Raw genomic sequence first — 26,824 nt, 5'->3', positions numbered from 1 at the left:
CAGTTCCACTCATTCTCTACTATAGGAGAGGAAGAATTGTATAAACTTGTTAAATCATCTAAACTTACAACATGTATGTTAGACCCTATACCATCTAAGCTCTTAAAAGAGGTGCTTCCAGAAGTCATAAGTCCTCTTCTGACTATTATTAATTCCTCATTGTCATTAGGATATGTCCCCAAAACCTTCAAACTGGCTGTTATTAAGCCTCTCATAAAAAAGCCACAACTTGACCCCAGAGAACTAGTTAATTATAGACCAATCTCGAATCTCCCTTTTCTGTCCAAGATACTAGAAAAGGTGGTATCCTCACAATTATATTCCTTCTTAGAGAAAAATGGTATATGTGAGGATTTCCAGTCAGGATTTAGACCGTATCATAGTACTGAAACTGCTCTCCTTAGAGTTACAAATGATCTGCTCTTATCATCTGATCGTGGTTGTATCTCTCTATTAGTTTTATTGGATCTTAGTGCTGCGTTTGACACAATTGACCACAACATTCTTTTGCATAGACTTGAACACTTTGTTGGCATCAGTGGAAGTGCATTAGCATGGTTTAAATCGTACTTATATGACCACCATCAGTTCGTAGCAGTGAATGAAGATGTATCATATCGATCACAAGTGCAGTATGGAGTACCTCAAGGCTCAGTTCTAGGGCCGCTACTCTTCACGCTTTATATGTTACCCTTGGGAGATATCATCAGGAAACATGGTGTTAGCTTTCACTGTTATGCTGATGATACGCAGCTCTATATTTCCTCGCAGCCCGGTGAAACACACCAATTTGAAAAACTAATGGATTGTATAGTCGATATAAAAAATTGGATGACGAGTAATTTCTTACTGCTAAATTCAGAAAAAACAGAGGTGTTAATCATAGGGCCTAAAAACTCTACTTGTAATAACCTAGAACACTGTCTAAGACTTGATGGTTGCTCTGTCAATTCTTCGTCATCAGTTAGGAACCTAGGTGTGCTACTTGATCGCAATCTTTCCTTAGAAAGCCACGTTTCTAGCATTTGTAAAACTGCATTTTTCCATCTCAAAAATATATCTAAATTACGGCCTATGCTCTCAATGTCAAATGCAGAAATGTTAATCCATGCATTTATGACCTCAAGGTTAGACTATTGTAATGCTTTATTGGGTGGTTGTTCTGCACGCTTGGTAAACAAACTACAGCTAGTCCAAAATGCAGCAGCAAGAGTTCTTACTAGAACCAGGAAGTATGACCATATTAGCCCGGTCCTGTCCACACTGCACTGGCTCCCTATCAAACATCGTATAGATTTTAAAATATTGCTTATTACTTATAAAGCCCTGAATGGTTTAGCACCTCAGTATTTGAATGAGCTCCTTTTACATTATTCTCCTCTACGTCCGCTACGTTCTCAAAACTCAGGCAATTTGATAATACCTAGAATATCAAAATCAACTGCGGGCGGCAGATCCTTTTCCTATTTGGCGCCTAAACTCTGGAATAACCTACCTAACATTGTTCGGGAGGCAGACACACTCTTGCAGTTTAAATCTAGATTAAAGACCCATCTCTTTAACCTGGCATACACATAACATACTAATATGCTTTTAATATCCAAATCCGTTAAAGGATTTTTAGGCTGCATTAATTAGGTAAACTGGAACCGGAACACTTCACATAACACCGTACTTTCTACATCATTAGAAGAATGGCATCTACGCTAATATTTGTCTGTTTCTCTCTTGTTCCGAGGTCACCGTGGCCACCAGATCCAGTCTGTGTCCAGATCAGAGGGTCACTGCAGTCACCCGGATCCAGTACGTATCCAGACCAGATGATGGATCAGCACCTAGAAAGGACCTCTACTGCCCTGAAAGACAGCGGAGACCAGGACAACTAGAGCCCCAGATACAGATCCCCTGTAAAGACCTTGTCTCAGAGGAGCACCAGGACAAGACCACAGGAAACAGATGATTCTTCTGCACAATCTGACTTTGCTGCAGCCTGGAATTGAACTACTGGTTCCGTCTGGTCAGAGGAGAACTGGCCCCCCAACTGAGCCTGGTTTCTCCCAAGGTTTTTTTCTCCATTCTGTCACCGATGGAGTTTCGGTTCCTTGCCGCTGTCGCCTCTGGCTTGCTTAGTTGGGGTCACTTCATCTACAGCGATATCATTGACTTGATTGCAAATTAAAACAGACACTATTTCAACTGAACAGAGATGACATAACTGGATTCAATGATGAACTGCCTTTAACTATCATTTTGCATTATTGAGACACTGTTTTCCAAATGAATGTTGTTTAGTGCTTTGGCGCAATGTATTTTGTTTAAAGCACTATATAAATAAAGGTGATTGATTGATTGATATATGGTACATGGTAGAGATGTAAGTGTGCTTACTGGAGCTCCACTGTTTGCTATACGTAATAAAACTTGTTTTACAGCAAAATCACAAATGTACTATACTGTCTAGCATATTTACACCTTCAGCAATACTACAGGTTACAGTTGTTCAACAAATGTGTTTTTTTTTTTTTTAAGTAGTTTTTCTGACAGACGATACAGAAGAATGGTTAGAGAGAACAAAAAAAAAAATACAATGGCACAGGTCAAACATGTAAATTTAGTTCAACAACAATTAAAATGATACCCAATGGAAAACCCAAAAAAATATATAAATAAAATAAAACACAGGTAAAGGGATTAAAAAGAAACTCCATCATTTCCACCCTCATGCAATCCTATATGACTTTGATTTATCAGATGAACACAACCTAAAAAAAATTATCTTTATATAATGCAAGTGTATGGGACAGCCAAAAATGACACTTCAAAAACTATACACAAAGAGAATATGACCGTAACTCATGCAAGCCCTGTTAATGAATCAGTGTCTTCTTGAGTGAAATGATATGCATTTGTAAGAAAAATACCAATATTTGAATCTTGACCGTCATGTTCACTTTGTGTGGTTTCTGAAGTGCTCCTGTCCCCTTGCATTATATGGACTAAAAATATTTGCTTGTGTTCATGTGAAGAAAGAAAGTCATAAACATCTGGGATGACAGAGGATCAGTAAAGGGTGATAGAATGTTCATTTTTGGGAGAACTATCCCTTTAAAGAGCAAGATGTGATGGAGAGGCTAGAAATATATTCCAGACAGAATACAAGAATGAGTTGAGGTACTGGAAGCTTTGGCACTGTGTGCAGGTGCCAAGTCCTGCTGGAAAATGAAATCTGCATCTCCATAAGGTTGGTCAGCAGCATGGAGGCATGAAGTGCAAGAAATATTCCTTAAGGGGAATGAGGGTATTTATGCTGGAAAATAGGGCAGTTCTTGGAGTTGACAGATTGATAATGAAGCATTTTTTAATCAAGCCCTCAAAAGGGCCAATCATGAAAACAGAATCAAATTAGTCACTACATCTGGTTATGCAAGTGCAGATTTGAGATTGTTGCAAATTATGTTCTGGCAAAGAGGGCATATTACTCCAGGAATAAAACCTTGTTTGAAACCAGAAAGTAGATAATTTTTGAAGTTAGTGTCTGTGTGGTGGGATAATTTATTATTGGATTATTGAATTTATTATTAACAATTGCAAATTAATCTGACTCTTGTGCAATGGATTAAGGATTTTTTTTAAATGAATAGACCATAATATGTTAGAATGTATGACCACAAATCTAGTAGTATCATTATAAATACGGGAGTTCCACAAGGTTGTGTCTTATCACCCATTTTATTTTCTGTATACACAAATGAAATCATGTGTGGAATTAAAGGTATCCCTGGTCATATACAGGCAATTTGTCGAATCGATGGTTGGTTGGTTCCATGACAGTTCCCTAAAACTGAACATAAACAAGACCAAAGAGTTTTGTTGTGGGGGGGTTCGTCCACTTAAAATATAATCTTCACTTTATGCATCACTTAGGTTAGGGGGGCAGGAAGTGGAACAGTTTGAATCCTTTACGTATTTGGGCACTGTGATTGACAGCCAACTGTCCTTTGCACAACATGTGAATGGTGTCTGTAAGAAAGCTAATCAGCGTTTATTTCTTCTGAGACCGCTGAAAAGATTCAATGGCTACAGTCTATCGGTCACTTGTGGAATCAGTCATGACATTTAATATTGTTTCTTGGTATAGTCTAGTTTTATCTGGAAATATCATATAAGGAAAAATTATCAAGAATTATCAAGCAGGCATCAAAGGTTACTGGGGTCTCGCAGCTTCAGCTTTCAAATCTTTATTATGTGGCAGTTAAGAGTAAAGCAGCTTCTATTCTTACAGATTGTAAACATCCTCTTTATGATGCTTTCCAGCTACTTCCATCAGGTTGTCGGTTCATAACTCCTTTGCCTCGAAAGAAGGCTTACAGGAATTATCTTGTGCCCAATGCAGTAACTATTTTAAACAAGGTTAAATGATTGTGTTTGGGTTGTTTTTTAATCCTAAAATGTTTTAAAATGAACTGTGTATTGTGGATTTTATGTACGTATTGTTTTGTTGAAATGTATGAGAGCCTTTTAACCAAATAAAAAATTATATCATTGCTGATATAAAATAAAGATTCTCTGAACTCTGAGCTAATTCTGTGGATAGCCAAGAAATATGATTTCTTTGTTGATAGATAGTTTTTTTTATTTTTTACTGACAACTTTGTAGACTGGGCATACCAGAACGGGCATGAGCTCTGCCGCAATAACTACAGGTATGAAGAAACTTACAATGTTGTCTACGTTTACAATGTACTTAAGTTGAAATTGTGACTGACCTGTCCAGCGACCGAGAAGGGAGGCCTTGGAAGGAAGATCCCTTTTAATGGTTGCAGAGCTTTGGCCGTAGATGGTGGATTTGGGTTGGGCTGTGTCTGGGCAGACAGGGATAGTGGGATTAATTTGAGGACAAGAAGTAGAGGAGTGGACTAGCGACATGCAGTCTGCGCATAGTATCTCACAACACTCTGGGGCACTGATTCAAATGGGTCAGAGAATAATTTGTGTGTTATGTGTGGAAATGATGTGATGCCTTCCTCCATAGGACAGCACAAGTTCTCAGAATATGGCCAGATAACTGGTAAGTTTGCACTGTCTATTGGGAAAAATTCAGCAAATTATGTCCATGTGGCGATAGTGAATTTTGGAGAATGAGAGGATGCGAGATGAGTAAGGGTTTTTAGAGGGATGGAGAAATCCCCACAATCTATTTGCGATTGGATATGGTGACGGGGAGAAGACAAAGCAGAGATGAGAGATCGATAAGGATTTGACACCTGATGTAGAGGGTGACCAGGGGTGATTCTGAAGTAACGGCATTCAGTGGGGCAGGAAGTGATGTTGCTGGTAGTCAAGTGAACTGAGTTTTAGAATGGAGGACAGAGCTGGAAGGGAGGGAAATGGGGCTGTGACTGAATGCAGAGGCATCTGGTTGAGCTGAGGAGTGAAGCGAAGGGATCTGGCCTGCTGTTTCTCTTCTTTCGGAGCTGGACCTGGATTAAGTTCTAGAGACACGAGACCTTTTATTCTTACAGGCTTTACTGATATTTTTTGAAGGGATTGTTAGTGTGTCCCAGCAAAATGTAAAGACTGTAGATCTCAGCTTTACTCATCCGCAAAGGGAGAACCGGATGTCTGAATTAGCCAGAGCTTGTCTCAAACCTGCCACCTTCCATTTTGGATGGTGAAGGAATGGATGGTGAAACGGAGGCGTAAGATGATACGGAGGATGGCACTGGTTGTCTTGATGGTGGATGTGAACAGAGTCTTGGATGACTCGGTGTGTGGGCGGATGATCTTGAAGGCAGACGTCAGTTGGCCGAGGAGGTGGCACTTTTGCTCCAGTGGTTTGTGAAGCTAGTGCCTTAAAGACGGTGGCTTGAGTTGGAGCAGAGAGCTTGTGGGTGGAAGGAAACGGTTCTACTTTGGACAGTCGTAGTAGATGAGGAATGCTAGAAAACTGTCATGGGACAGGGATAAGTTTCATGCATACTGAGTTTTTTACACTGTTAAAGAGTTGGATTCCCATGCTAAACATGGACAAAGTTTCAAAAATTAAGTTGTACGTTTGAAGGAGTATTTCTGTTCCCAAAATTCTTCTGCCGGAAGAGCGCGCGCTCCCATTCACTGATCAGAGCAATTCACTGATCAGAGCGAGAGCATCGCGAAAAGTCACAAAAGAAGTGTGTTTTTGGTTGCCAGGGCAAGACAACCCTGCACAGATTACCAAAAGAGAAACAGCATTAAGGGACCAGTGGATGGAGTTTATTTTTACAGAGCATCAACAGAGTTGTGCAAGTGTTTGTGTTTGTTCCCTGCATTTCGAAGATGCTTGTTTTACAAACAAGGCCCAGTTTGACGACGGGTTTGCGTATCGTTTATTTCTTAAGGATGATGCAGTCCCAATGAAAAAGGGTCACGATCGTGTGTTGGAACCGCAGGCGGTGAGTAAAACTGCTTCAAATATCTCTGCCTCCTTGTTAGTGCGTCCCCTCCCATGCCGGAGACCCGGGTTCGAGCCCCGCTCGGAGCGAGTCGTTGCTGATGCTGCTCTCGTTCAGTTTCAGCCTCGGGATCTGATTCTGGATCATAAATAAACGGCTGAATCTGACTGTAAGCCATGGTTTGTTTTGGATGATGGTTTTTCCCTAACGATAATGTCATAGCTTCCACATGCTCTCAACGCAAAAGCCTACTGGTGCTCGTGATTCTTTAGCTCCGCCCACACGTCACGCCTCCAGCCGGCCGTGTTTTTCCGGGAAAAATCGGTACAGACTATCTTTCTCTTATGAATATAATAAAACTAAAGACTTTTTGGAGTTATGAAGGATGCAGTACTACTCTATAGGTACTCAAGATTAACAGGATATTGAGTGAAAACGAGCATTTCACCCCCCCTTTAAGGTTTATAAAGTTGTAAATATGGATTACTTTCTTTACAAAAGCACATCACTTTGCGAAGCATTTATTACGCGCATTGGAGCTGTGTGGACTTCTTTTATAATGGATTGTTTTCATTTTTATTATGGATTTGACTCAAAATTTTGGGCTACCATCCACTCCAATTATAAAACATGGATGGGCCAGGATGTTTTTTAATATAACTCTGATTTTATTTGTCTAAAAAAAGAAGAAAGTCATATGCATCTAGGATGACTTGAGGGTGCGCAAATCAAATTTAGTTGGGGTAAAGTAATCTTTTAATGAGCTCCAACTGATAATCGGATTGTGCTCCACCTGAACCTTGTTAATGAAACATCATAATTTAATGAACTGCACACAAACACAAGGTGGTTCTTCAAAGGCATCTGCAGTTTTATTAAAACAATTCATAAAATGCAGAAATTCAGATAAAGTGAGAGCAGAAAGAGATGGAGCTTCAGAGAGAGTTATTAGTTAGATATTAAAACACAACCAGAAACTTTGAAATAAATAATTAAAAACAGCAAATAATAAAAACTTATTTTCAATGCTTTTTCTGCATTAACAGCTCATTTCTGATATGTGTGACTTTACATCACCATCTATGATTACCTATTATCATGTGCTGTCATAATAAAAGTCCTGCTGTCATATATTCAAAAATAAAAGAATAAAGATAGAAAAAACCTACCAACGCAAAATAAAACAAACACATCAGAAACGGAACCTGAAGTTATTACACACGATGAAGTGTTAAGGTCGTCATGTGAAATAATAATTAGATAATACCCTCATGTGTCCAGCGCTAGAAGACTTTGGTCTTTAAGACAGTTCTGTACAACATACTTGTGTGAGTGTGTGTGTGTGTGTGTGTGTGTGTGAGGTAGCTACAGATACGCAAACAGTTTATTTACTAGCTGTTGCAGTAGATCTGATTGAACTGTCTGTGTGTTTGTGTGTGTGTGTGTGTTCAGAATGAACATAATCATGACTAACATACCGCTGAAGAAGACTCAGTAAGTGTGTGTGTGTGTGTGTGTGTTATGTGGCCGTGATGGTGGTTCCTCCTCCGAGCCGCAGCAGTGTGTGTGTGTGTGTGTGTTATCTGTATGTGTGTTATGAGGCCGTGATGGTGGTTCCTCCTCCGAGCCGCAGCAGTATCTGCTGACAGTCCTGCAGGGATCTGCGGTCTCCCACTCGCTCCAGCGTGCGCTTGGCCTCGGCCAGCAGGCGAGCGCGGTGACCCGGTGGGGTCAGCAGGGGCAGAGGCAGGTGACGACACGCTAGCAGGATAGCATGAGCCCTCTCACGCTCGCCCGGAGCACAGACACCGTCTGCAGCGCAAACACAGCGTCAGCACAACATACTGAACACACAGCAGCAGCTGTAGAGTGTGTGTGTGTGTGTGTGTGTGTGTGTGTGTGTGTGTGTGTGTGTGTGTGTGCTAGAGAGAGAGAATGTGTGTGTGTGTGTGTGTGTGTGTGTGTGTTTACCTGTGCTGTAGTTGTGTGTTCGGTGTCGCAGCAGCTGGTGTGTGCGTGTGGGACTGGCTCCTGCCATCAGTCGGACTGTCGTCTCGTGCAGGAACAGCTAAAATCATACACAGACTGTTAACATGTGGAGGTCAAGTGCAGAGGTCAGCTGCAGGCCGGGGTCAAAGGTCACCTTGTGCTGGGCCTGTCTGTGGGCCTGTCCCAGCTTCCGCAGAGAGCTCAGGTCCCTCTGAAATCCAGCCAATTGGGATCCGGGGGCGGGGCCTGGCTCACCATTAGACCCGCCTCCACGCTGCCATAGGCTGGTCCTCAGAGTCAGTAGGAGGTCACACACCAGAAGCTCCACCCCCTGAGAGAGTCAGAGAAGATGATTGGACAAAGAGAAACACCAGTGTGTGTCCAGTGTGTGTGTGTGTGTGTGTGTGAGTGTGCAGGTGCAGTACAGGTGTGTACCTTGTGCAGCCAGGTGTTGTGCGACTGACACACACTGATGTGCAGGTGAGCACTGGAGCGCTGGCAGTGACTGAGGCAGCTGACGACCCCCTCGCCCTTCTGTGGACACACACTCATCTGCACAGCCTTACACAGAGCTAGCACGGCCCTCGGCAGCGGGTGACTGACACACACACACACACACACACACACACACACACACACACACACACACACGGTTAGACTGGAGCATCACGGGCATGAACACACACTCTGACGGGTGAACACTCACTCCAGTGTGTGCAGCGCTCTGGGCATTCGCTCCGCCTCCGCCAGCAGTGACCTCACCGACGCATCATCACCCTGCAGCCAATGAACCGCAGCCTTCAGCACCGACGCCCACCAGCGGCACACAGGGTCCCTGACTGCAGAGACGAGAGACAACCCGTCAGCATGTGAGGACACATCAACACACACACACAGAGGCAGTGACACACACCTGGTGTGGAGCTCTGATTGGCCAGCGCAGGGAAGGGGGCGGTGGAGGGGGCGGAGTCTTCAGTACAGCTGTTCAGCAGCTGCAGGAACTCCAGAACACCAGTGAACTCCCTGCAGCAGACATGACAGGAACACACTTTTACAATTTAAGAATCAGAAGAACTGCGATCAGATTTATTTCATTCCACCTGCTGTTGTAGTTAGTTGTGGAACCTGAGTGTTTTTACGTGTGTTTATGTGAACAGGTGTGTGTGTTTTACCCAGCGTCCTCTGCTCGTTTGCTGCTCTGCGGCTCGATCAGTGTGTGCACGGCTCTCTCCAGGAGCTTCTCACAGAAGCAGCGGTGCAGCTGCGCGATGGGATCCGCTAGAGACACACACACACACACACACGTCAGTCCTGCGTCCGGACGCTCAGACGCCCATCCATCGGTCGCTCAGGCTTACCTTCATCTCTCTTAGATGTGAAGATCTGCTCGCTGCTCTCCGCCCTCACTGACCAATCACAGCTCAGGAAGAACTGGCGGCCCAGCGGCGTGAAGATCCAGCGCAGGCAGTCTGGGAGGAGCTTAGAGTCTGACTGACAGGCCAGAGCCTCGGCGCAGCTCAGCAGGTAACCCTGAGGCACAGACAGCAGGTGTGTGAGGTGTTTAGATCAGTGTGTGTGTGTGTGTGTGTCGTGCTCACGGGCAGACAGGTGAGGTGTTTCCCCAGCGCTGCTCTCAGACTGATGGCTGCTGTCACTAAGATCTGGATCTGCTGAGCGACCGGCATCTTCCCCTCCGCGCTCTTGCTCAGATTCACAGCGCTCAGAGACACACACACACCCCAGAGCGGCCGCTGATCCAGCTTACCTAACACACACACACACACACTCATATCATAACACACACACACAGACCCACACACTCTCTCTCACACACACACACACACACACACACACCTGTGAGCTGCAGCTGGCTGAGTTGGTGATACACCAGTGCTGCATCGCGTGAGCTGGTCTGTGACTCCTCCCCCTCGTGTCTCCCTCCAACCAGACGCACCAGCCAGCCCAGGGGGGCGGGTTTCCGCAGGCTGTAGCGAATCAGGTTCCAGGAGAGCGAGCAGATGATGTCGAGGGTGGAGGAGGGCAGCACTCTGGACAAGACGGACAGACAGGTGTGGAGACTGACCGTGGCTGCGGCATAATCTCCCTGAGACACACACACACACAACACATCATCTTCAGCTCTACAGAGTGTGCTTGAGTGTGTGTGTGTGTGTGAGTTTACCCGGTACAGCTGCAGGTCGGCCTGTTTCTTGTGCCTCCAGAAGCGCACTGAGGTGGGTGAGTGAAGGGGCGTGACCGGCTCCCACAGGTACAGCACACGGACACACCCCCAGACCACGCCCACTCCACTCAGGACCCACACCAGGAGCCACGGCAACACGCACCACAGCCACGCCCCTGACAGATGGAGGGACACACGTGACATTAGCATCAGAGCAGGTCGAGCAGTCGTGTGACGACTGTGTGAGCGGGTCACGTGACTCACCGAAGCTCTGCGTCTGCGCGGGCAGAGAGAAGAGCGAGCGCGAGGACCCATGCGTGGCCGTCATCCCGGCGCTGTCCTCGGACCCCAGCAGAGACGGAAGAGGGTTGAGCGACACACAGAGGAAGGTGAGCGTGCAGAGCAGCAGACGCGAGCGGTCCAGCACTCCCACTGACGACGACAGGTCCGGCTCGCTCTTCACCTGAAACACACACACACACACACACAGGCATGCGGATCAGATGGACACCCGCGCTCTGGTTTGAATATAAAGTGAGGGGTTGGAGACTTTACCCTAATGTAAATATGAAGTGAGGGGGTGGAGTCTGTGCTCTGAGTTTAATATGATATGAGGGGGCGGAGTCTGTGCTCTGAGTTTAATATGATGTGAGGGGGTGGAGTCTGTGCTCTGAGTTTAATATGATATGAGGGGGCGGAGTCTGTGCTCTGAGTTTAATATGATGTGAGGGGGCGGAGTCTGTGCTCTGAGTTTAATATGATGTGAGGGGGTGGAGTCTGTGCTCTGAGTTTAATATGATATGAGGGGGCGGAGTCTGTGCTCTGAGTTTAATATGGAGTGAGGGGGCGGAGTCTGTGTCTCTCACCATCTCGTGCTCCTGTAGGGGGCTGCACGGCTCCGAGTCGATGCAGAAGGGTGAGAGCTGAGGGGGGGAGCTGGAGCCCGAATCTGACGGAGGAGGAGAGATGAAGGCCATCTCTGGCTTCAGAGCCACATCATCAGAGAGACACACTGACTCTATGAGAAGAGATGAGATGCACAAATGAGAATTCATTTTATACATTACTTATTACATTTAGAAATTAATATCGCAAAAGTAGGAATGTTAAATTAATCAGTCAAATTGCAATACGCATATTAGTAAAAATGTATTAATATTACATGTATAATAATATTAAATAATAATAAAAATAATAATTTTAAATCTTCATTACTACAGCTCTCATTACTCAGCATTTGATTTGATGAATATTAATTAAATTGTTCAGTCTTATACATTTGTTATCCATCATTTTTAATAATACATTTGTATTAAATCATTAACACGAATCCAATGTGAATCTTATGAGTATTAAAATTAAATTTATATAATTTGATGAATTTACATTTATAATGAAATTGGATTCTTTATAAAAGTAAATTTGAATTTTAGAAAAAGGAATTTGGAGGGGAAAAAATATGATTTCCTAGGGACTTACTATTGTTAAAACTGTAATAAATTACAATTAAATACAATGAAACAGTGAATTTAAGAAACAAACAAAGCTGAATTTGATGTGATGTGACTCTCACGGTTCTTGTGATTGGCCATCTTGAGCGTCAGGTTCTCCTGCCGGAGCTTGTGGTTCACCTGCTGCAGGTATTTGATGTAGTCGATGGCTTTACGCAGAATCCCAGACTTGTGCATCTGTCAATCACATCAAACAGACCGTCAGAGCGTCACCTGAGCTCCACATGTCCCAGCATGCAGTGCGGCGCACTCACCTTGGCGTCGCTGCCCATCACGAGGTCGCGCAGCTCCAGGATCTTGTCGTTGATGGACGATCGGTAGCGTTTCTCGATGATGTTGTGTGTCGTTCGTTTCTCGCCCTCCTTCACGACTCCTCCCGTTCCAGCGGTAATGGCCACGCCCTGCTCCACGCCCCCTGTGTGGGCGGTGCCTGAGGAGAGCTGTTTGATTGGCAGCTTGTCTCTGCCTCCCATCACCATGGGAACGGTGGTCAGAATGTTGCTGCTCATCAATGTCTGTGAAAGAGAGTGAAGATATTCAGAACCATAAACAAAACCATATTCTGACATGAAAGGGATTTAGATGGATGGATAAAAATAGTAAAAAATATATATGTGTGTGTGTGTGTGTTTTATTTTTTTTATTAAAATGCATGAGTATGTCTGATTTTACACCAAATGATCAGAAAAATAAAATAAAAAGTTATTTTCTTACAAAGGTTTAAGATTTGTATTAATATACTAATGAGATATTAAATGAGATATTATATATATAAATATATATAGATATACTTTGATTTTAATATGTTTACAATTAATATTCTTTAAATACAATAATAATAATAATATAATAATTTCTTATTTAACACCATATTAACAGAAAAGGGTAATTTCATAGCAAATAGAGCAGAAATTAAAATGATCATAATGATTATAATTATAATTAAATTAAAATATATGCATCTCTAAAAATATGAAATTATTATTTATTAGAAAATCTAAACCTTTTACAGAATTTTTTAAATCATTGATAGATAATCATTGAAACATTTAATGAAATTTAATAGTAAAATGTTAATTTAAAATATATATATTTTTTTTAAACATAAGTTACAAAAGCTGTTTTAAAAATAATCATAAAAACAAACCTCCTTGAGTAAAATGACATACCATTATTTAATAATATTTTAAATCTTTACTAATCTTTTACTAATTCTAAGTTTAACATTTGTCAGAAAATGACACATTTTTCCCACCTCTCCTGCATTAGTAAATGAAACTGCTCTGTGATAGTTCTGTCAGTGTGTGTGTGTGTGTGTGTGTGTGTGTGTGTGACGTACAGGGACCTGCAGCGAGGTGGTCTGGATGGGTGCCGTGAGCGTGGTGATACCCGGTGTGTTCTGCACGGTCGACAGCACCTGCGTCCCGTCCGGTTTGAGCGTGGTCAGAACCAGAGAGTCTGTCTTCAGGATCTGTGGCTGATGCAGCAGCACCTGTCAGCCAATCAGAGCGCAGCGTCACACATGACATCACACAGCACAGTAACAACAGTCTGCAGTGTGTGTGTGTGAGACGTACAGGCACCTGCTGTGATACAGTGTGGACCGGCGCGGTGGACAGTGTCTGGAAGGTCTGACCGGACGGAGTCAGCAGCCGCTGGTGCTGGATGGTCATCTGTTGGACCTGTGGTGATGTCATGATGCTCTGCATCTGCGGCTGGAGGACTGAGAGAGACACAGCTGTGTGAGCGAGTGTGTGTGTGTGTGTAGTGTGTGTGAGCGTGTGCGAGTCTCACCCTGGAAGCCGGCGCTGGGGTTCTGCTGGCAGATCACCTGGTTCTGGAAGAATCTGTGTGTCTGCGTGGGGTTCGGCGTGATCATCACCGTCTGCGGCTGTGCCAGCGTCTGCATGGGGAACGTCTGCGTCTGCACCTGCTGCTGCCAGCCAATCAGAGCACAGCGTGAGGAGTGACCGAGTCAAACCAAACACAGGCGACATCACAGAATCCAGGTGAAAAATGAGGTGTGGTCAGAGAGTGAGGGGGTGTGGTCAGAGAGTGAGAGGGTTTGGTCAGAGTGTAAGAGGGTGTGGTCAGAGAGTGAGGGGGTGTGGTCAGAGAGTGAGAGGGTTTGGTCAGAGAGTGAGAGGGTGCGGTCAGAGAGTGAGAGGGTGCGGTCAGAGAGTGAGAGGGTGCAGTCAGAGAGTGAGAGGGTGCGGTCAGAGAGTGAGAGGGTGTGGTCAGAGAGTGAGAGGGTGTGGTCAGAGAGTGAGAGGGTGCGGTCAGAGAGTGAGAGGGTGTGGTCAGAGTGTGAGAGGGTTTGGTCAGAGAGTGAGAGGGTTTGGTCAGAGAGTGAGAGGGTGTGGTCAGAGTGTGAGGGGGTGTGGTCAGGTTCACCCAGGTGATGGGCTGCAGTCGTGTGTAACAACCTGTGTTTAGAGTGTAAGAGGGTTTGGTCAGAGAGTGAGAGGGTGCGGTCAGAGTGTAAGAGGGTGCGGTCAGAGAGTGAGGGGTGTGGTCAGAGTGTGAGGGGGTGTGGTCAGAGTGTGAGAGGGTGTGGTCAGAGTGTGAGAGGGTGTGGTCAGAGTGTGAGAGGGTGTGGTCAGAGAGTGAGGGGGTGCGGTCAGAGTGTAAGAGGGTGCGTTCAGAGAGTGAGAGGGTGCGGTCAGAGAGTGAGAGGGTGCTGTCAGAGTGTAAGAGGGTGCGGTCAGAGTGTAAGAGGGTGCGTTCAGAGAGTGAGAGGGTGCGGTCAGAGAGTGAGAGGGTGCGGTCAGAGTGTAAGAGGGTGCGTTCAGAGAGTGAGAGGGTGCGGTCAGAGTGTAAGAGGGTGCAGTCAGAGAGTGAGGGGTGTGGTCAGAGTGTAAGAAGGTGCAGTCAGAGTGTGAGGGGTGTGGTTAAGCTGACCTGTGTGATGGGCTGTGGTCGTGGCTGTAGCAGCGGCGGTGTGCGTGTCTGTGTTTGCGTCTGGCTGCTGGTCTGTATGGGCGTGTGTGGGGGCGTCAGTATGGTGCTGGGAGCAGTCTGTGGGAGGGGCTTCACAGGAGCCACGGCACCGCCCCCCATCTGATCCTCAAAGAGATCCGGGAAATCCACCTGATTACTGACGAACTGCAGCATCTCTGAATGACACACACAAACACACACAGATGTGAAGATTGATGTCTGAATATGAACGAGATTAATAACTCCTGGTCATTTTAATTAGAATTTTATATTATAATTTTTTTCAATTTCACAGAAATATGACACTTCAAATAAATTTGAAAAAATGCCATTACAAAAGTAAAAACAAATTTCCATCGCCTCATAATGGAAAGGCTAAGTTTTTATAAAGTGATTTTTTTTTAATAAAATGAGTAGGTGCTCCTAAATTTTTGACTGAACAAGCACTCCTAAAAAGAACAGTAAGCGTACAGCGGTGCGTTTGTTGATGAGCAGATCCTGTCAGGGTCAATCAAACAAACTGACCTTCAAAGCAGCAGCAATCAGTGTTCATCACGTCACATCACAAACCACTGATAATCACACTCACGGACATCCAGTTTATCATTTCAGGACGCTGTATACATTTGAAAGGGGTTGGGCTTAGAAAAAGGTCAACCAAAGTCCGGCAGCAAATACTGACCCTGACCTTTGATAATGAGAAGAAGGTCAGAGCTGAGAGATAAAGACTGATAACACACACTTGTATCAGACAGCGGTGTGTCAGTTTCACTGGTTTATGGTGTTATTACAGTAATAATAACTGATACAGTCACACCTGTGGCAGAAGAAACCGGTCTCTGCTCGCACCGGACAAAACCAACCAGTAATGCCACGACAGTGACCGATTTCAAAAGCAGGAAACTACATCTAAACATGAATGAGATACGACTGAATAATGCAGATCAGTTTGAGACACTGATGAGCAGCTAATGCTCTTTATGTAACGTGCTCTTCACTGTTGGAGATCCAGAATCACACTGCTGCAGATCAACACCAGACTCTCAGTCCTGCAGGATCTGAGCTGATGGAGCAGGAGAGTCCCACATGACTCTAATCTATAAACCCATGCGGTGTTAGACATCATTAGACTAACTGTCTGTCTGTTGCTCTCATGTGTTGACAGAGAAGATCACTATGAGACACACAACGACTGACAACAACAACAATAATACTAAAAACCCCAATAACAACAACAGCCACACTAACAAGAACATCAACAACAGCACAAATAACACTACTCTCAGACTTACACCAAAAACACTACCAAAAACACCAATAACAACAATAACAAACACCAGTAACACTACTAAAAACACTAAGAACAACAACACTCAGACTAACAATAGCAAACACCAATAACACTACTAAAAACACCAATAACAACAATAACAAACACCAATAACACTACTAAAAACACCAATAACAACAACACTCAGACTAACAGTAACAAACACCAGTAACACTACTAAAAACACCAATAACAACAATAACAAACACCAATAACACTACTAAAACACCAATAACAACAATAACAAACACCAGTAACACTACTAAAAACACCAATAACAACAACACTCAGACTAACAGTAACAAACACCAGTAACACTACTAAAAACACCAATAACAACAATAACAAACACCAATAACACTACTAAAAACACCAATAACAACAACACTCAGACTAACAGTAACAAACACCAGTAACACTACTAAAAACACCAATAACAACAATAACAAACACCAGTAACACTACTAAAAACACCAATAACAACAATAACAAACACCAGCAACACTACTAAAACACCAATAACAACAATAACAAACACCAATAACACTACTAAAACACCAATAACAACAATAACAAACACCAATAACACTACTAAAACACCAATAACAACAATAACAAACACCAGTAACACTACTAAAAACACCAATAACAACAATAACAGACACCAGCAACACTACTAAAAACACCAATAACAACAATAACAGACACCAGCAACACTACTAAAACACTAAGAACAACAACACTCAGACTAACAATAACAAACACCAATAGCAAACACCAATAACACTACTTAAAAAAAAAAAAACAATAAAACAACCACCAATAACACGCTAACAACAATTCCACTAAATAGCACTAATAACAACAATACAGACACATTAATAACAACAAAAAGCAATAACAACACCGATGTTATTACGCTACATTGCTTAATTAATAACAGTGATGTTCAAACTGACACATATATGATCATTAATACCGGTGATGAATCACTTACTAGGGGACACAAGTGTGTCATCATGACATCAGTCCACACTAAACCTACTCTAGTTTCTCTAACTATAACTAAACTATATAAGCTGAAGCTGGATGCTGAATGTATTATGAGTAAATATCCATAATAAATAACAATGTATTATGAGTTTATAAGGCTTGTTTCTACAGACAGCTGAGCACATAATATGACCGATCTCTGATCTGATCGAACACGCTTATTGATCTGCAGGATCAGCGCATCGGTGTTGTTTATTTGTTCATGAGCATCCTCCTCCTCCTCCTCCTCCTCATCTTCCTCGCTCACCGTCGATGTCCCCCAGCGTGAACTCGCCCAGCTCGGACAGGCTCGGGTCCATGGTCTCCATGAACTCGGCGGGGTCCATCCTCGCGCTGCTCGCCTCTCGGGATCACGGACTCGGATCGCTCGGTTCAGGTGACTCTCGATCGCTCGCTTACCGACTGAACGGAGCCATCTTGTACTCCGGCTTTGACGTCATTCGCAAGCAGCGTTCGCTCCTCTGATTGGCTCTGGCTCGGCGACGGCATTCGGAATATCAGGCGCTGTTGACCAATCAGAGAGCTCGCTTGAGCGTGGCCTGATTGTACGTCGATGAGCAGAGGCGCTTTGCTCTTTTGCATTTGACCCGCCCCTCCGAGTAAACCCCGCCCAGGCCGCTCCGAGTGAATGGACACTGCTAATGAATATTTAATGAGCAGGCGGTGAGCGGTCAGATGAATATGTAAATATGACTGAAGAAGAGCGTCGTTGTTGTTGAAGTAACATCATCATCATCATCATCATTAGTCAACATTTGAAGCTGTTCTAAGACAAGAACGGGTATTGTTTTAGGTTTTGATCCACTTCAAATGTTGACTGCTGTTTAAAGTATACTCCTGCCAAGTTTGTATTGTTATACTGTCAAACTGACTTTCTTTTGTAGTAAGTTGTCAGATTAGGATAAACTATGACACACAACTAGTTCCTATTTTAAATATGCTATTCCCTGCATGCTTTTATTTCCTTAACCTTAACCTTAACCTTTTGACAACTAATCATTAAACATAATGTCAATTTGATAACCTACCATGCAAAAAATAAAAGTCCTTCAACAGGACGTGAATGACATTTAGAAGATCTTTTTTTATTATTATATTAGTAATGGATTACCTATTTTAAAAGAATGTATACAATAGCTTAGCTTCTGTTGTTTTCTGTGTTATAATGCATAATAACCCTACTAAACATAGTCCTTTCAAAACTGCTTTGTGTCAGGAAATATAAAATGTGTTTATCTTGAAAATACATCAAAATACCACAACTGAAATGAAATATGTAAAAAAACATGATTGGCTTAATAAAATACAGCTAAGGGGGAAAAGCAGATGATTCCTGAGTTTCTGACAGTAAAATAAACTATTTTTATTACTTAACATATAATAATATATGAATGTGAATATAAATGTTTTTTTTATGTTTAATCATTTAAGCTAAACTGCTATTGTAACGGTATTCTCTATTACATGTGAAATATAACTGTAATATTATGTAATAATGAAAAAAATAATTACTTTGTGTTTCCTCTGTAGTTAAATAACTAATGTAAATCTCACAATATTGTCACATTAAACATACTTATGACTTTGGTTGATGAAATAATAGCAAATATGAGACTGAGGTGCTGTGTCATAAATCAAAACAAGTCTGGAATAATTCATATGTGTTTATTTTTGTTCAACAGCTTCAGAAAACAGTCCAAACTCATTCATCACACACACGTCAGGATCCATTTAAACACACAGCAATACTGAGCAGGTCAGTTTAAAGAGCACGTTTGTTCAGTAAACAGCATGTTCAACTGTAAATGAGCTTCGTAACTGAATAAGACTGCGCAGGTTTCTATTAACAAGTAAAAACTGGTAAAAAATTCAAAACACATTAAATAAACTTTCTTTAATAAATGTTTAGTAATCCACTCACTGCAGTAAAAACTTCTCACTGTGCTCGTAACGCAATGCAGCGCAGACGTAAACATCAGTGAGCAAACGCTGTGTCTGCATCGCTCACTTGTTCCAGTGGATCTCGTAGGAGCTGCATTCAGTGTAGCTGTTTCCTGTAGTGGACCGAACTTTCTCTTTCATCACTCGGATCACCAGTCCTCCGGCCAGCGTGATTCCTGTCGCCGCTCTTCCGATCTCGCTGACGGTGCTCAAGATGCGTAAGGTTGTTCCCACGCTGCCGTTACCCACAGCCACCACCGCATTTGATGCAACCGTTTCACCAGCAGTTATTGCTCCTCCCTGTAGCACCGCCCCCAACGCTGACCCCCCCCATAGTGCCACCCACTCCTGCAGCCACGCCCACCACTGCAGCGCCGACCACGCCCACCTGCTGCATAGCTTCCAGCGCAGCTTCTCTTGTTCCCGCAGCCTCTGTTCCTGCTAGCGCTCCCACCGATCCTCCCAAAATGCTGCCTGTCTGTCGCCACTCCCAGAGCCATCGCGCTGTTACTGGTTGCCGCCGCTACTATTGCGCTTCCTGCCACCGATCCGCTGCCCATCGTGGAGGCTCCCAACGCAATTGACAAAGGAGCTGCGGCTCTGAAAACAGCTCCTACTGCCATCCCTGTGGCTCCCGTCGCGACTAGCACTTTCACACGCTCCAGAACTTTCCCTGAGAGCGCGACTTCACTTCGTACATGACTGAGTGCTGATCGCAGGGCTTGGTGCCTGCTGTGACCGCGCCGCCGCTGCTCATCACGTATTGCCCGATCAGCGTGAAGGAACACGCTGTTGGTGTAACAAGCTCCACCCATGCTATCCACCATCGTTAGCAGCGTGTTTACTTGCATGCGATTTTTTAAACTCTCGATCCCATCGTCGTCCAGCTCATCTCCGCGTGTGAATGCCACCACGTGTGGTGAAGCGCCTCTTCGCTGAACATTCACAGCACTTGTGCGATGGCCTGATCTACGTCTGCCATGTATCGTCCGAGCGGGATCAGGCCCGGGAGTCATGAGCGCAATGCATTTCGTGATTTCATCGTGAAAGCTAGTCTTGTCAAGTCGGGTGTCTCCTAATCCTGCCATGTCTATGATGAGGATGTTCTCTGTCATCTCACAGGACTCTTCATACATGCGGCCGCATTCGCACACGTGTTGTCACCAAAACGGTCCTCAGTGCGGACAGGAACTGACATCGTCCTAGGATGGTGTTTCCTGTCGCGCTCTTGCTTGAGCCAGTGCAGCCAATCAGAACAAGTCTCAGCTCCGTTCTGTCGTGCTCTTCCTCCTCCTCCTTCTCCACTCCACTGATCTAGAATCAGAACCAGAGCTCGCTTCATCATTATCTTTATTTGAACATGTCGAAGAATGTAATAAACCTATCTTGGGTCTTTCAAACAATGAAAAAAAATATATCTTTTAAAAAATTTATATTTTTTTATGTTGCACTTTAAAGGAACTGAACTAATGAAATACATAATACAACACACACACACACACACACACACACACACATAAATACTTGTCTTAACAAAAAATAAGGATTAAAAAAAATTATTAAAAGAAGTAAAAATGCCTAAATAATTATAAAAAAGTTCATCAATACATTTTTTTATTGATTATATTTATATTTTATAAATTATTTATTTACAAAGAAATGTATACCATGCACTACATTCAATCTGGTTTGTGCCTTTTAAGATTTACAATAAAATAAAACTATTATTTTAGGAAAATATATTATTATTATTATTATTATTATTATATTATTATTCTCACCTTGAATATGCTGTTACCTTGACCGATAACAAGCTGCACGTTCATAATCTTATCACAAAACTGATAATAAATGTCATTTGATAACACTCATAATAAACAGAATCAGACAACATGCCAAAAATAAAATATGGGGCTTAAAATGATTATTCATATATTATTATATAGAAATAATATTGGACTTTTTTTTATTTTTTTTACAGAAATGTTTGCTATATACAATCATATAAATTGGCTTTTATGTATAATATAAAGGACAAACATACATTAAGTTTTTTATTTTATTTAAATGTCTTGTAAAATAAATAGTTTTAAAAAACAAATACAAATATATATGTGTGTATATTTATTAGGGGTGGAACGCTTCAACTTACTCAAGGTTTGGTATATGCTATATTTAGGCAATAAATATACTGTCAAATAGAAATAAAGAAATAAGAATAATCGGACTACAATCAACAGCAAAAATAAATACAATAGAGTAGGGAAGTCTAACATTAGTTTTTATTAACAGAAATTGAATAAAGTAATCAAAAGTAAAACAGTATTGCATATTTGATTCCATGAATTAAAGATTACTCTATTAAAGTTACAAAAGCTATTCAATCAGGAGCAGTGAGTGACTTCTTTGTTGCTGCGGTTAGATTAATGTAAAGAAAGTGCTGTCACTTTAAGAGACGGCTATGTCTGCTGTAGGATACTTACCAGGCTATTCTGACATAATTTTTGTTTAATTTTAGAGCTTTATATTTGCGCATGTTTTACACATTAGTGCTGTTAATTAATTGTTAATTAATCTGGATTAATCGGATCCAAAATGAAAGTTTTTGTTTACATAGTATACTGTGTGTGTGTAAACGAATAATATATAATTTAAGCACTTTTGCTAAAATGCGTGTTCAATGTTGTTTTCTGTCTAAAAGCTCATAAAGCAGAAATAACTGACCGCATCAAGATCAGTATGTGTAGAATACAGTTGATGTTTGGTTATTTTAGGTAACGTTTGATCGATTATTAAAAAAAATATACTACATAAACTACTATTCCCAGACAGTTTTTGTGTGACTCATGTTGTCAAGTTTATAAACAGACTGCTAATAAAGTTTATCTGTTTTAGACGTAAACAAACACCAAGCTGACAGACAAAACACGTACAGCGTAACTACTGAGTGATTTACTGATGTGTACACAGCTGGAAAAGAGTTTCCAGACATAATGCTGGTGTCAGATCCACACTGACGGAGTTTCTGCTGAGTTTCGCTGGTTCTGTTATTGTTCTTTTATTAGTTCAGACTCGCGCATGCGCGGAAGATCAAGCGTCATCAGAGAGAGTTGGAGCGCAGATCTGGCGCCTGCTTCCGGCGAACAGCAATGAAGAAGACGCGTTTAATACTCGATTCACATTACATTACAGACAGTGCTGGATCATGTTAAGTGTTAAATCATGCCTCTGTGAGACTCTTATTTTAATTTTTTTTTGGTTTTCAGATAAACAGTTCAAAATATCTTCTTTTGAGTGTTTCGGAGTAACAGGAAACTAGTGAATAAACAACATAAAGTAGTAAAGAGAAAGAGACCATCTATTCAATACACATCAAAGAGCAGTTTTAACACGTACTCTTTAAATGTCATAAAACTGAAGATAGAATTTGAAAGCTAGAGATTAAGATGATAATGGTGACTGATTAAGTTCATTTGCTCGAAAATGTTTGGTAAAAAAATACCTGTACCGTTAAACCCGTACAGAGCAGATGATACTTTTTAGTTTTTTTGTTTTAGTTTTAGTTTTTTAAAGAAGTCATGTCAACTCTCACCGAATGTATTCCTTGGAGAATATTACTTGTGTCAGTGTGAAAGTCGTTAGCTTGATCTCCATAACTCGGTGACGAATTTCCTTCGCCATATGTAACACGCCAACCTTCTTCAAGGCCCTCAGAAGCCGACGGAATATCTGATGATTTTTTCGGCTTTTGCTTTGTTGGTTTGGGTGACATCACAAACAACATTCACTTTAAAACAAATCGTGGAAGAAATTTAAATGGAACAGGTAAAATTCAAGAAAACTTAAAAAAAAAAAAAAAAAAAACGCTGGACCAACTCGTGCCTCTTGTCAGCACATTGCCATAAACGGAAGTCTAACTATAGGGGGAGACCGGGGATGGTTGTAACACTTTTTTCTTCAGCGCCTAAAATTACCTTTTTCTTTTGGCTACAAGTCTAAAACTTCTAGGCAAAGTGCCCACATGTTTATACTACAAAAATAGCAACAATTTAAATTTATTCAACAATATCACAGACTTTGTGAGATGATAACAAATACAAGGTGGTCCTTTGTTACTGGGGTAAGTTGTAACAGGTAGACAAAATATACAAAAACTAAGGGTACTCCAAGTGATTTAACACAAAAACAGTTTTATTTTAAATGAATGGCTGCAAAAATAAATATGTGTGAATATGGGGAGTGTATGAGCATATTGTGTGTTTTTGTGCATGTGTGCCTTTGTGTGTGTGCATGTCTGTACGTGCACATTCATGTGTGTGTGTGTGTGTGTGTGTTCTTGTTTTTGTGTCATATCAGGACACAACTCTGTATAATGACATGTGTATGACACAGGTATTACAAGGAGAGGGTGACTTATGAGGACATAACCCATGTCCCCATTTTTCAAAACGCTTATATTTTTTGAGAAAGTAAAAATGCAGAAAGTTTCCTGTGAGGGTTAGGGTTAGGTGTAGGGTTGGTGAAGGGCCATAGAATATACAGTTTCTACATTATAAAAACCATTACACCTATGGGATGAACACACTTTACACAAAATGTGTGTGTGTGTGTGTGTGTGTGTGTGTGTGTGTGTGTGTGTGTGTGTGTGTGTGTGTGTGTGTGTGTGTGAGCAAATTAACAGACGTATGTTTATCCCCACTCCAGAGAATGAACAAATGAAATGCATTCTTTACCAGTCACAATGGTGACAAGAACAAAAAAAAAAAAAATTCACTGTAAGTCTGGGGTTCCGCTTCATAAACGAGCCAAACCAATCAGGCCCTGCCATTTTCTTCTCATTTTCTTCTCTGGCTTATGACAAAGACTCCTCCTGCTCCATGGTGAAGACCTGGTGAGGACTGTAGTATCCTACACGAGGAAGGTCCCTCAATCCCTGGTCTTTCAGTTCTTTATATTTCTGCCAATATCTGTTAAAAGGTTACATTGCAGATTCCGTGGGATTTTGCCACTGCCCTAACAGACTTTCCTTTCCTAACTTTCTCTGCTGCTCTTTTTAAAAGACTAGCATTGACTCCAATATCTGTTTTTCCCAACCAAGTTCTAGGCATTCTGTAGTATTGTTAAAATCACAAAAATGTTCTTGGTTGTATGTAAGGGGATGGTTGTAACACTTTCAAAACACGTGTTATATCCTACCCCTTCACTGTCACCCAATGTTTAGCTAGCTGTATTAGCATGGTGCTTTGAAATTGGCAGAAGGTTGATACACCATTCTTTACTAGAGAAACTACAGTTTGACCTGATATAACTCATACAACATTATCTACAACGGTAGAAGTACTAAACAAAATATTATCTTGTTATTTTTTTTACTTTCTGACCTCAGAATTAGATTTTCTGCTGTAGCTTCAGGAGAGCAACACAGACTGGAAAACCTCCATGTGGGATTGTAAAGGAAGCCTGATGAAACTGAAATTGTCACATGACTCCTATCTTGTCCCTGATCCATGGAATTGTTGGTGTTACAACTCTCCCCGTGTTACAACCATCCCCGGTCTCCCTACACTTTGATGTGATGTGTCGTTCTGTGTTCAGATGTGTCTGAGAGCACAGAGAGGATCCAGAAAACAGCTGAGTGTGATTTGAGTTTGACGTAAGCACATTTAAGAGCTGAAACAGATGAATGATGTTTGAGAATACAGACGAGACGCAAGCTCTCTTAATCATCATGTTTAAACTAATCTTTAGCCCTATATCGTTCTTCGTGATTAAGTAAAAAAAAAAAAAACTAATGGTTTTTTACTAATGGTGTTTTCACAGCTGTTTTACTCTTAAAAACTACATTTCTAGCATAAGTTATACAGCACAGCTCTGTGTGACATAAAGGTCATTATCATATTCACATTTTGAAGGAAACGGTATCATTGTTACTTTATAGTTTGTTAACTACAGTGACTCTTCTCTGTATTGTAGCTATAGAAGCGCTATAGAAATAAAGCAGACTTGATTTACTCACACTGATAAAAGCAGTCTGTTTTGGGATGTATTCAGTGAATGAAGGCTGTTTGTGTGACTGGATCACAGATGATGTTTCTCATATTAATAAACCAGTCAGATTTAGCTGTATATGTAGGGAGCGATGAAGCTCACTAGGCTTTGAGGCTGAAATAGTGACAGAGTATGTTATTGATGCGGAGTGTTTTACTGATCGGAGTTTCTCAGTCTTGTTGGTGTTTGAAGTCCAGCAGACGATGCCAAATCTCGCTGTCAGAAGTAATATTCATAATTCAAGCACAAATTGTAAAACTCTTGGCCTAATGTTTCGCTGGAATATAATGAAAAGAAAGAAACTAAGAAATCTTAAATGAATTTGAATCTTAAAGTTTAATTTAGGCTGTTTCTGTAAATGAATAATACAATATGGTTAATAAGCCTATAGTTAAACGATGATAACAACAAATTAGCCTGGTTTTGCTACACTAACCATTGTTTTACCATAGATTTGTATTAAATACGTCAAAATAAACACTTTATACACTCTTACTATAATAAAACCATTGTAAATCTTCATAAACGTGTTGATAACTAAAGTGAAAGCTGTCAAGTCCCAAACAAGCTGTATTTGTACTAATTATAGTCAGCCTATTTCAAAATTAAACCTACTGCTTAAAAATTAAAAAATAAAAACAATTGCCTAATAATTTGTCGATACAAAAAGGATCAAAACTCCATTGTTTATTTAATACATCTTTATTAATTTCATGATGTGTGTTCACTGTCTCTGATTGAATGTTTTATCATCAGCAGCTGCTTAACAAATAATTCATTCAATAAAAGAATATAACATCCATGAAGTAAACCAGGTTTGTCTGTTAAACAGAACAGATGTAATATTTGTATTCATGCTTGCTTCATTAATCGTTTTTAAACATTTTTCCATAAATGTTTAGATGTTCATTCTAATAAATCACTTGTTTTATAATATAATAGAATAGTTTGTTGTGTGATCATCATGTAACTGTGTGAATCTGAATCATGAGATCTTCTGTGATTCTGATGATGGAGTAAATACTACAGTCATCTGTTTTCATACAGTATTTAAACAGAAATGATGATGAGCATGATCTTCTGATTTGTCTTGACGTGACATAAATTGTTTTATACATGAAACAATCACAAAGATTATAAATGCAGCTTTAATGCTTTCATTTCCGTTCAGACGTGAGACCAACTTCAGAGGTGAGAGAAAGACTGTTTCTTTCAGAGAGAGTCAGTAAACACTCACTTCCTGAGCTCAGGGACGCTCTGAAACATTTATACATTTGTCAGATGCTTTTTTGCAGAATTTGAACACTCAACAGTGTATTTAATGTAGCATGAAATGCTCTGTTTCTTTCTTTATCGGTTCCTCAGGCGTGTGGACAATGAAAGATCTCAGCAGCTCATG

At 41.5% G+C, this 26,824-nt stretch overlaps 1 protein-coding gene across 4 annotated transcripts; it reads right to left on the bottom strand.

Annotated features, from left to right (window-relative positions):
* Positions 1 to 7,278: 7,278 nt before the first annotated feature.
* LOC113078831 (sterol regulatory element-binding protein 2-like) lies at positions 7,279 to 17,897 on the bottom strand. 4 transcript variants are annotated; one of them, XM_026251143.1, is made up of 20 exons: positions 17,684 to 17,897; positions 15,015 to 15,229; positions 13,908 to 14,046; positions 13,691 to 13,836; positions 13,453 to 13,605; positions 12,368 to 12,628; positions 12,176 to 12,290; positions 11,469 to 11,620; positions 10,867 to 11,065; positions 10,603 to 10,778; positions 10,275 to 10,524; positions 10,019 to 10,185; positions 9,779 to 9,950; positions 9,593 to 9,698; positions 9,334 to 9,443; positions 9,127 to 9,259; positions 8,856 to 9,018; positions 8,575 to 8,751; positions 8,403 to 8,499; positions 7,279 to 8,243 (listed from the first exon to the last, which is right to left on the bottom strand). In XM_026251143.1, exons 1-20 carry the CDS (start codon positions 17,760 to 17,762, stop codon positions 8,026 to 8,028), a joined length of 3,228 nt encoding a protein of 1,075 aa, XP_026106928.1. In that variant the 5' UTR covers positions 17,763 to 17,897; the 3' UTR covers positions 7,279 to 8,025. The 4 variants fall into 4 exon arrangements, with proteins under 4 accessions (XP_026106928.1, XP_026106929.1, XP_026106930.1 ...); XM_026251144.1 differs by having other exon boundaries at positions 13,459 to 13,605; XM_026251145.1 differs by having other exon boundaries at positions 13,697 to 13,836.
* Positions 17,898 to 26,824: the final 8,927 nt, after the last annotated feature.

This window comes from Carassius auratus, unplaced genomic scaffold (genome assembly GCF_003368295.1).
Source record: "Carassius auratus strain Wakin unplaced genomic scaffold, ASM336829v1 scaf_tig00026729, whole genome shotgun sequence".
NCBI classification, from domain to species: Eukaryota; Metazoa; Chordata; class Actinopteri; order Cypriniformes; family Cyprinidae; genus Carassius; species Carassius auratus.
Note: the sequence above shows the minus strand (reverse complement) of the source record. Positions and strands in the feature narration are given on the sequence as shown.

Excerpts from the sequence above, each read along its gene's own strand:
- LOC113078831 (XM_026251143.1), bottom strand. The coding sequence starts at position 17,762 with ATGGACCCCGCCGAGTTCATGGAGACCATGGACCCGAGCCTGTCCGAG. Across the intron at positions 10,186-10,274 it reads CAGCCAGCTGCAGCTCACAG|GTAAGCTGGATCAGCGGCCG; the intron begins GTGTGTGTGTGT and ends TGTGTGTGTTAG. Across the intron at positions 9,444-9,592 it reads AAACGAGCAGAGGACGCTGG|GGAGTTCACTGGTGTTCTGG; the intron begins GTAAAACACACA and ends TGTCTGCTGCAG.